The sequence below is a fragment of the Leptonotus elevatus genome, chromosome 16 (assembly GCF_054856555.1).
Source record: "Leptonotus elevatus isolate MCC_2025b chromosome 16, RoL_Lele_1.0, whole genome shotgun sequence".
NCBI classification, from domain to species: Eukaryota; Metazoa; Chordata; class Actinopteri; order Syngnathiformes; family Syngnathidae; genus Leptonotus; species Leptonotus elevatus.
The window spans coordinates 13,149,499-13,160,317 of NC_141254.1; the positions used below are offsets into that span (position 1 = coordinate 13,149,499).

Here is a 10,819-nt window from a genome sequence, read left to right on the forward strand (position 1 = left end):
CAATTTTAGAGCTGCTCACTGACAATTTATTTTTAATGATTGCTTAATCTGTCAAGTATTTTATTGATTAATTGATGAATCAAACCAAAACAAAAAATGTCAAAAATAATTATCCTAGGACATTATTGAAGTTCACGGTACAGAATTATTTGGGTTAAGGAAAGGGGGATTGGCCACTACGCTGCACGCAGGTTGTTCTCTAGTTTTTTGTTTTGTTTTGTTTTTTGGTGATCGATATGTTGATCACATACTTTCTTACACAAACTCAATTTCAATGGAAAGTATGTTCAATGGAGTGGTGTACAAGACCATTACACTTTGATGAAGATCTGGATTAAGGTACAGTTATAAGACTTAGAATTTTCACAATTTGAAAACCATCAAATTAACAAACACAATTACCCAGTTTTCCCTCTTCCATCATCATTTTGTGTGTGTGTGTAAAATGTTACGAGAATTTTTTTTTAATGCCATTTCTAAGTCAACTTAATTTCCAAAATTCATGAGTGAAAAGCAACCGTTCATGTAAAAAAAAAAAACATCAACCCCCAAACAAAATCAGAAACCGGGAAAAACGGAAATAGAAACTAAACCTGCTTGTTTGTACAGATGAGAAAAAGCACTTTAGAGGTAATGCATCACGTCTGAATAACATCTTCTTGAAGTCAGAGAGTGAAAGAGAGAGAGTAAGGGGTGGATGGGAGAGCGAGCACGCCATAGAGAGGGGAGTGCTTCTCCCTTCCCCTAGCAACGGTTGGCTTTGGTCGTTTCCAGCCTGTTGTTTTCGCTCACTGTCTCCGAGCTATACGCACGCACGCACGCACGCACGCACACTCGCTCACACACTCCTTTGGCTCGCTCGCCCGTCTGCCTGTTGGACCCCGGGGGTGTCTCTTTGACATTTCATCCAAATTCCCCTCTGAGCTCCTTGCTCCGAGATGAAAGCGTTATCGCAAGGATAAGATCAGGAAGAGAGGCACGGCGTATAGCCGCAACTTAAAACAGGGCGGACGAAGCAGGAGAATAGCAGAGAGTGTCTGGGCTCAGGGGAGAGCGAAGGAAGGTAGAGAAACAGAGGATGGAGCCCCTGAGTGCTCATGGCCTGCCTCGACTCTCCTGGATTGACACCCTGTATAGCAGTAGGTACCTGTCTGTTCACCCCTTCAATACATCACTTCCCATTTGTCTTGGTGCGTGTTTTTCCTTCTCCATCTTCTGCACTGCCCGAGTGCTCGTTTGCATGAGAGCACAGCGACAGCCACTCCGCACAGTGGGAGCCGAGCACTTTTCTTAGGACTTCCAATTAGCGCGCATTACTGTAGTTGTCCGTAACAACCCCGTTGACTGGCCTGCCCCCGTTCCCGTGCTTGTGGTAACGTCTCATTGCTGTTGGCATTTTGCTCGCAAAAAGCAAGGCACAGGCTGTCTGATGTTGAATTTTTAATCCAGTCTTTCTGCTGTGCTGGTTCACTGACATGTTGTTCAGTGTGCTTTCCCTCCGGATTTAGCGTGAATAAGTTTTGAGTTTACTGTTGAATAACTTAAAAGGGATACTTGACTCATTGAGCCAATTTCAGCAGCAAAAAGTTAATATTTTGTCCAGAATGAATTTGCTAACTTTCATTATTTTTCATCTACAATGAATACGTTTAGATACAATTTTTTCTACTTTCTTTCGACGGAAGATGACATCACCTGTGCTGAGGAAGTAAGTAACGACTAATCATGGCTCAGTTTGCTGATCAAAACCCAGAAAGACACGATTGGTCGTTACCTACTTCCTCAGCACAGGTAATGTCATCTTCAATTGACAGCAAGTGAAAAATTTTGTTCTTACAGTTATTAATTGTACAAGAAAAATAATGCAGTTATCAAATTCATTCTGGACAAAATACTAACTTTTTATGTCTGAAAATGGCTCAATGAGTCAAGTATCCCTTTAAGGATTGTCCTTGATAATATCAATGTTGGATGTTCGTTATTTTTCGGATAAGAATTCACATTTCCCTTTCTCAGAAATGTACTTTACTAAAATTGAGACCAAGAAAAAAAAAAAAAAGCGTAGTCCGAAAAATGCGGTATTTGTACTCTGACTCCGATACTGCTCCGATACTATGACACCCATACTTCTCTTTCAGCAGTATTGTAACTTCTAGCAAGGATGTGACGGTATTACAATTGATGAAATATGGAGGAATTTTGCCAATTTTTATTTCTATGGCAGATTCTCTCACGAAAGGTTCTGAAGTCCTGCTTCCATACCAGTTTCAAAGCCCAATTATGCTGCCAGGAGGAGTTGTCGTAGTGGACGTCTTTGTGGATGTAGCTCAAGTTCCCGTTGCTAATGTCACAGTAATTTGGCCTGCAAATTACAGCCAAGTCGTTTTGCCTCAGAAATAATTGCGATCAATTCCACTCTTAATTGATTAGTTCATCGCTATGGCCCATCCTTAATGACAATATCATGATAATAATAGAAGCTGTATGCCTTATGCAGTTTCATGGATGGAGTTCTCAGCTACAGTATGCGCCCCTCTGCATATAGCCTTTATGCTAAAATATGCAAATTTTGAGCAGATTCATTTTTCGCTTGTGACAATGGCATTAATCATTTCTTTGTTTAGAAATGGATATGCATAATGAGTATTGTGTGTATTAATTGTAAAGTAGAACTTCTGTGTCTATCGCTGAAGCAAAGTTCACCATTTTTGCGGATATTCACAAAAAATCATTAACCATTTTAAGTGACTACTTCATTGCCCCAGGTTATCTCATTGCCGAGCCCTTCATTTATGTGTTTTTAGAAATCGAGTATCGTCAATCGGGATGGTTGCATTTAGTTGTTCTACTATTTTGATACATTGCTGTTTTATTTCTGATTTTGCTACAAGCAAGAAAGTCTCAACACGTAATGTGCTAATTCCTACTTTGAATTATGTGAGCAGTTGTATGTGAATCAATGCACATTCTTAACAATACAACAGCATTTATAATGCAGGCTTTACTCTTTGAGTTTTTTTTTTTGCAGGAGAAGGGGCACAGTCCTTTTAGTGCACCTGTCATTTTATCTGCCTTTTACCATGCGCACTTCCTTAATCACATCCATGTGCCTCCATTTGACTTTTCTACTGACCAGCATTTGAAAACGACCCCACTGGCTCTTAGCATCTCAAGGCTACACTTAAGGCTTCTTGTGTTCTGTTATGCTGTCCCTGAATCACTATGTGGAATATGACTCCAGTGTGGTTGTAAATGGGATGTACCAGTAATACACTTCCTGAAACAAAATGTATGGACTGCAGATGGGTCTGTTGTAGATTTCCTGCCGTGAGACGAAAGTTTCATCCGGCCAGTGCTAATGGCTCAATCTTAAACTGTGACCGCACATGCCTACCTTGCTATGTAAAGTGATCTATCAATTATTGTCATTCAACTATGTGTAGTATTAACAACATGCCAGAATGCGTACTATGCAGCTATTAAAACTAAATGAACACTTCCATAAACTGCATGGATATGGGAAATACAAGATCACAACACTGGCTGAATTCAAGGTGAAGAGAGTCAGATTCTCCCTGTTCATTTTGTTCACCAGTAAACTCTATACTTATATCTCGAATTATAAAAAAACAACAACAACAGACGGACATATTTGTCAATAAAGAAGGGTTGCACATAGGAAAGTGGTGGGGTTCAGTACCTCTAACATGGCTCAGATGTTCTCTATCTCAAAGTATGCTACCATACTTGATTGACCTCACAGTTATTTTATAGCGTTCCCCATGCTGCAGCTACAGCAAATATTTGTCAGAGGCTGTCAAACTTTTATTCCTGTCAGCAGCCCATCAAACGAGATAAACGCAGCCAACCTCACTGCTGCTCCTGGCTGACTTTGACCCAGTCCTAGTTCTGTCTAGTAGTGTTTAATGTTGGCAGTTTTTTTTTTGCCCGTCACGTGACCTGCGACTGCAAACAGCACCACAGAAGGGATTCTGAATAGCATCCCAGCAGAGTAAATACAGCCAGACGAATCACATTTATCGCACTCTACAAAATCAATTTGGGACGAAACCCCCACATCTGCCACTCTGTTGTGTCACTCTTTTTAGCAGCCCATGGCTTGATGGTAACGGCAATGAGTGCCGATCATGTGGTACACAAATATGAACATAATAATCCGACCGTTTTCAAACTTCATATCAATCTTCAAAACAAATTAAATTTAGAGATGTCAAGTTATGGTCTGAAGTTGCATACTTGATGTGCTCAGTTCCAAGTTGAAACTTGGTATACCATGTCATTTCATGATGTTACGACTATAGATGAGTCTTTCCAGGTCTGTCTTCTCACTCAATAGGCACCTCCATTATCCTGATCAATAAATGAAGCAAATGTCTGCGTGGTAGCTACAGAAACAGATATTCAACTTGTTCTGCGCACACACGGTGACCGCAAAACGTCTTTTTGTCAGCCCAAAGCAGTGTTATGTAATAGCATAATCTGTACTGCCGCTACCATGCAAGGCTTTTCTGCTTTGTCTTGAAGCATCTTCCTTCCTCCCATTGGACCTGTAAGAGGTTCTTGCTTATATAATCCACTTCACGTGTAATTTTCTCACAGCAGTAAGAGCTTTTATTTTATTTATATATATATACGTTGTGAGAAACGCTCAATATGGCGCTGAGCTTGCGGAAGCTAGAATTAAACAGGTGTTAGGCCATGCTATTTTTACACAACCTGGATTTATTTTTGTTGCTTTGGAAAGATAAATTGGTATATTCCAGCTTGTGTGTGTGTGAACGCGCACTTTGCATGGTTGGATTTAGGTCCAGGTGAACTGCTCAGATTTCACTCAAAAGAGGAATGACTGTGAAATTAAAAGCAAGCTAACAGAACAAAAGACTTGCTTGCACAAGTAGTTTTCTTTAAAAAAAAGAAAAGAAAAAAGGCTGACAATGTAATTACTTCTTGCTGCCTTAATTTGCTCTTTGGATTATTGGCCCGTACTGAATTGTTAATGTATTTTCATTATGTATGTTGGTGTTCAGGTATAGCCAATGGAAACTTAAAACTAACGCTTATACTCACCAGACACGAAGGTCCACCTGTGCAGTATAATGCTGTCTGATGCAAGAGATGTATGAAAGCAAGCACAGTTAGAAAGGTAATATTTTGGTGAGCCTATTTTGCTACGAGAGAGGGGCAAGCATAAAACAGACCTCAGAAGGGTGTAGGACAATTATTATTATTATTATTTTTTAATTGATAAAGAGGTGTTTGTGTAATCTCGCTACTCATCAACCAAGAAAAGCCTGGTGGCCCACCATGCTTATAAAGCACCGGGGGAAACCCTGCAGTTCTGATATGGGATCTCATTATATTAGTGCAGGTCTACCGAATGAGTGCAAAGTGTCACTACTGTTGAGACAGCTGCATTAAAATATGCTGTGGTTCCCCCTGGGGAGAGTGAGTCCAGTTGGAAAAAAAAGTGTGGGACAGATGTGGAAGTCAAAACTCTAATTTGGCTGCTCCGTCTTCTGGGCTCCCTGCCAAGATGATGCTCCTCTGAACCAAGCTTGCCCAGGGTTCATTCAGTGACAACCCTATGAATAATGGATGCTTTGGCTCAGATGGTTATGTTGTTATCTTTCCACGCAAACACAGCAAATACGGTAGAAAAGTCATGTGTGTGACCGGTGATTTGATTTGAGAAATATTCAATGTTCTATACAGTTTTTTTTTTTCGACATAGCTTGTGATTTTTTTTCTCCTCTGTAAAAAAAACTAAACAAAAAACAGTCAAATAAAATTTTCTTTTATATATTGTGAAGGTTTACTTGACACATTGACCTTTTTTCCTGCTAGCCTCCGACAAAAAGTCATGTTCATGTTAAATTACTTCTAAGCCTCTAAAATGACTGCAAATGACACACACACACACACACAACACTGCTTTATGGCTTGCAGTCAAAACATTTTTTGCGAAGGCTCAAAATTCAGACATAAAAAAAGTGTTGACAATGAATTTAAGTATCGATCCGTTGTGTCGCGTGATTATTACATCAGTTACCCGCCGTGTCGCCTTATGACATCAGTCACCCACGCCACTGCTGTGTAGTGCAGAGAACAGCGGACGCTATAGGGCCCAGAGCTTTCTCTCATGACATATTTCCATCTGTAAACCAATCAATATGCTGAATTTGGATGATGTAAGCACTGCTGGTTAATGATTGGATCCAGATTAACCAATCACAACTCCTGATGTGTTCAATGTACGCAGTGTTTTCAGAGGCACAGGCTGAAGAGATATGTATTTCAAAGGCAAGTGTTTGGTTTTTTTTTCAGTCAAAAATCCATATTTATTATGCTCATGCTAGCCTAACAAACTTACTCTGAGTATAATTGTAAGTATTACAAGTGAATATATATGTTATTTTGAAAATATAGCGTATAATTGTCTTCATCCAGTGGACATAAAGGGAAATGCAGTGTGGCTCAGCAGCACTCAGTAAATACACAAGTAAGCACCTTTGGCACACTTAATATATCAAATTATTGTCTTATATTTAGGATTTAAATGGAATTTATAATGGGTCAAGCGTGAGAATGAAATTATTTTGTCACTTGATTCACAGATGTGGTGAGGTAAGGTGATATGGGGTGGCCGTTGAGACTAAGACAGTTTAGTAGCTATTGTATGTTATATCTTTGTATGTTTTTGTGTGTTGGTCCTTGCATGTCCTATTGTAGTTTGAACTCAACTTGTAGTTAAAAAAAAAAATATCCTAACCTATTACTTAACAAAAGTCTGGTATGTTCATTCAGCAACCATTGTGCATTGTACAAATTCTGCCAATTTGAAATGGATGAAATAAATTTTATTTGAAAAAAGATAATTATTTGCCGCCCTACGAATGACATTAAAAAACAGAAAAATGCATTCACTTTACGGAAATCTGATTAAATGCTCATTCCTATTACAAGCTTTTTTCTTCTCAAGAGGATAAGATTAAGATTGGCGCAGTCACTGAATTAAGCAGATTTTACCGTAGCTATTAGTATAATCTTGAGACGTCTCTCAATGATATTTTCAATGTGTTACCATCTTCACATGAAAATCCTTTGTTTTGCTTGACGTTAGAGGGTGTGTCATGTGCCTATGTGTTTTTGCTATTGTGATCTTTGGGGACCATCATCACAACGCCCTCAGGGACCGGGGTACTGTGTGTGTCTTGTTATGTTGCTATAGATGGCAGCCAGTCAGCGGTTATCATCGTAACCACCAACCATCTTCTTTTGCCATCCATGCCACATTCCCATCAGCCAATGGGCTCGTTAGGAGCATCACCCTTCTGGCCAATGGCGCGGCCAATGTGTTTACATGCTCCCGGAAGGCAAGCGCCTTGATTAAGCATTCAGGGCAGTCGAGCGGAATGAAGACGATGAGGGGGGAAAAAAAAGGGGGTGAAGAGAGAGCAAAGGGTTGATGGATGATTTGGAGCAACATCCAGACAGTCTCATGTGACCAAACATGTATACAGTAGGTCATCTATTACCTCAGGTTGTCTGAGAATGAGACTGAAATGACTACTTAGCGAATCACAGATATAAATCTTGCTCTGCGAATGCTTGCTCTATCATTCCAGAATTCTTTACTCTGGTGGAAGTTAATTCTGAAACCTGTGTGCGTCATTAAAGATTGATGGCCTCAGTGTAGCTTGGCCTTCTTTTGCCTGTAGGTTGGTGGTGCTTAAATTCAGACACACACACACACACACACACACACACACACACACACACACACACACACACACACACACACACACACACACACACACACACACAAAAAAATCAGGCCATCACGGTTTATTTTCCTTCAAAGCAGTTTGCGATTAATGGATGGTGTCATTAAGACGCTATGCTTTCCCTGGCATCCTCTAATTCCCTCTTCATTTGTAATTCACCACTTAACCTTAATCTTTGTCGATGGAACACGCTCAAAATCAATGGCGCGATGTACACACAAGGCCTCTCCTGCCTGCGTATCCAGTGTACTAACAAACTCGTACCAGAAGACCTATCATCTGTCAGCCTTCAGTTTAGCACACCCACTATGAGCAGTCTGAGGGCGCAGTATCTCACTTTCCAGTGATGGGTTTTGTTCAAAAGATAAAATATTATTTTTTATTGTTATTGTTGAAGTTTTACATGACATACAGAAGTGTACTGTAATACCAAATTACAGACGTGGGCAGTCCGTCGGGAGAGACGTCTGTCGCCAACGGAACCCCGAATGACAAATGATGAGAAACTGGAAGAGAAAAAATGGCAGACTGAAGCAACTTTATTTCAATAAATGTACACATGTAGAAAAATTTAATGGAAGCATTTGTATACAACATAAACAACACATAAACGCCAGAATAGAAGCTCAACTATATAGATTGGCAAAGGAGCCAAATTAGTAAAGATGACGTCACTTCACTTTGCCATTGACAACAACACAAATCTACAATATTTTTTGAGTGAGAGAGAGTTGTCGCAATCCAATGCAAAAATTCACAAAACAACAATGGACACAAATAAGCCACACTGGTGGTAACAAACAAAAATAAACCACACATAGTTTCAAAAAAAGAGTCGGCCACACAGACCTTTTTAATTGGGATTCTTAGACACTAATGCAATTTATGTGTTTTTGTAAACCAAAAGAAATCACGACAACGTTTCGGGGATATTTGCAAGGCAGGTTGTTTACATCAATGACCAGCTACTATGAATGGAGTAATATGGAGCATATTAAAGATCCCACTGCTGATGCCGCTTTGTGATTGGCCCTCCTGCAGGGAAGCCCAACCACATCCTGAGTAGGAAGGTAGTAGAATGCTGCTAGGCCACCCCTCAGTCCATTTGGGGTTATTGTTATGGATTGCTATTGGTTTCTGATTTCTTAACAATTTTTTTACCAATTCCCTCGCACTTGAATGCTAAATAAAGATGCACTCGAGTCTTGAGTATTTGGTTAGATTCATAGAGGGGGATACTTGATTGTCTTTTGTTCCCTGCTAACATAAAGACTGATAAACACAAATATCTCCACTATTATCAGTTCAACCTCGGGGGAAGTCAATTGCTCTGAATGTGTTACTGGTGTTACTCTTCAGTTTCAACATCAGGTTTCTCTAACATGTCGTTATATTATGCCACAAGCCTCCTTGCACAGGTTATCATCTCAACATCTGAAACCTTTTGATTGCTTTTATCTCCAAGTTGCCATATCTGTATAGCATTCTAATTGAGCAAGTGAGTGCAAGAAGCAGACGGTGCAATCGTAAGTGGTCATGCCTGCAGGGCCGTCAACAGACGCTTTCATTTGAACTCATTCACTGCCATTGACGGCTATAGACGTTAAAAATTCATTTGAGCTATTTCTGGTTTAACATTTTTTCCCACTTTTGTTAACAAAAGTATGAAAACCTATAAATGTTTTTTGTATTAGAACAGATATAAAATGTTTGATTAATCGTGAGTTAACTAGTGAAGTAATACGATTAATTACGTTTAAAAATTGTAATCGCCCGACGCCCCTAATTTTAAATACATTTTTCAAAAAAAATATATATTTTTTTAAAATTAAAAAGATTATTTATTAATTTTTTAAAGAAAAGGTTATTAAAAATTAGGGGCATCAGGTGAATAAAATTTGTAATCGTAATTAATCGCATGACTTCACTAGTTTAATCTCCCGATTAATCACAAATTTTATATCTGTTCTAAATGTACAAAAAAAATCTAGGTTTTCATACTCTTGTTAACAAAAATGAGAAAAAAAAATGTAACTAATAAAAATAGTTAAAATTAATTTTTGACAAACGGACAAAATTCCGCCTTGGATAATCTTTAAAAAGTGAGCCTGAATGAGACTGTGCTCACTGATTGCACGTTGTCAGCTTGGGGCCCTACACATGACAATTGTTGTAATCTAAGGAAGAAGTGGCTTCTACCCAAGCAGCGTGAGCCTTGGGGATTTAGAGCAGCTAATTACAATGTATAGTGACTGGCCGCCATGGGGTTTAGGGTGCGCATGGAAAGGGAGGGGGTAAGAGCAAATCATGCGTGGAATAGGTTGGTGTATCTCTCTACCTACAGACATATGGCTCATAAAGATATCCAGCTGCTCGTAGAAAAGTCATTTATTTGGAGAGGTGCGGAAACAAACAATAATGAATAACAAATGAAGTAAACTGGAGTTGCGCGCATGCAGTTTTTAATAGATAGCATTCTCTCATCTTGCACATTTCATTTTGATCAGCTTTTCATGTGTTTGTGAATGAAAGTTCAACATATTGATCGCGATTGATCACTGCTGAGTTGTCCTCTGGGACAAGTGGCTTGGAACGTGTGCCGCCTCGGCTCCGCTAATATGGCTTGCGGTTGTTTGCCTCGCGCTTCTGAGCGTGTGTTTTCCTAAATCGACAGATGTTTGCGCACCTGGTGATTCACAAGTTTGCTTCAATGGAAATAAAATGCAGGGGAGGCTGAATAAAGCAGCAAATTAGGTGTAAGAGGTGTTTTTGAAGTTTAACTTCCTTCCCAAGAGGCTAATTAGGAGTCGCTGGCGCTGCAGTTTACAGGATAAATGTTTTACTTTTAACACTTCACTGAATCTCCTTTTTTTTTTCTTCCCATTCCAATGTTTTTAATGTGGTTTTACAACACTTGTCCATTGCCTCAGAGTCTCATATCATGTTACTGCTGTTGAAATACTGAACAATGATGAACATAGTAAAAAGGTCCATGGTGAACAGATAGGATTTCA

The 10,819-nt window shown here is 39.4% G+C and overlaps 1 protein-coding gene across 5 annotated transcripts in view; it reads left to right on the forward strand.

Moving 5' to 3' along the window:
• abr (ABR activator of RhoGEF and GTPase) overlaps window positions 1–10,819 on the forward strand; it is an 85,250-nt gene that overhangs the window by 13,688 nt on the left and 60,743 nt on the right. The window contains exon 1 of one of the 5 annotated variants that reach the window (XM_086098366.1): window positions 779–1,143. The exons of 3 other annotated variants lie outside the window; for them this stretch is intronic. In XM_086098366.1, coding sequence (XP_085954492.1) covers window positions 1,098–1,143 — 46 coding nt within the window. In that variant the 5' untranslated portion in view covers window positions 779–1,097. Of the gene's footprint in view, window positions 1–778; window positions 1,144–10,819 lie in introns of those variants that run through there. One more of the 5 variants, XM_086098365.1, reaches the window with a different exon arrangement.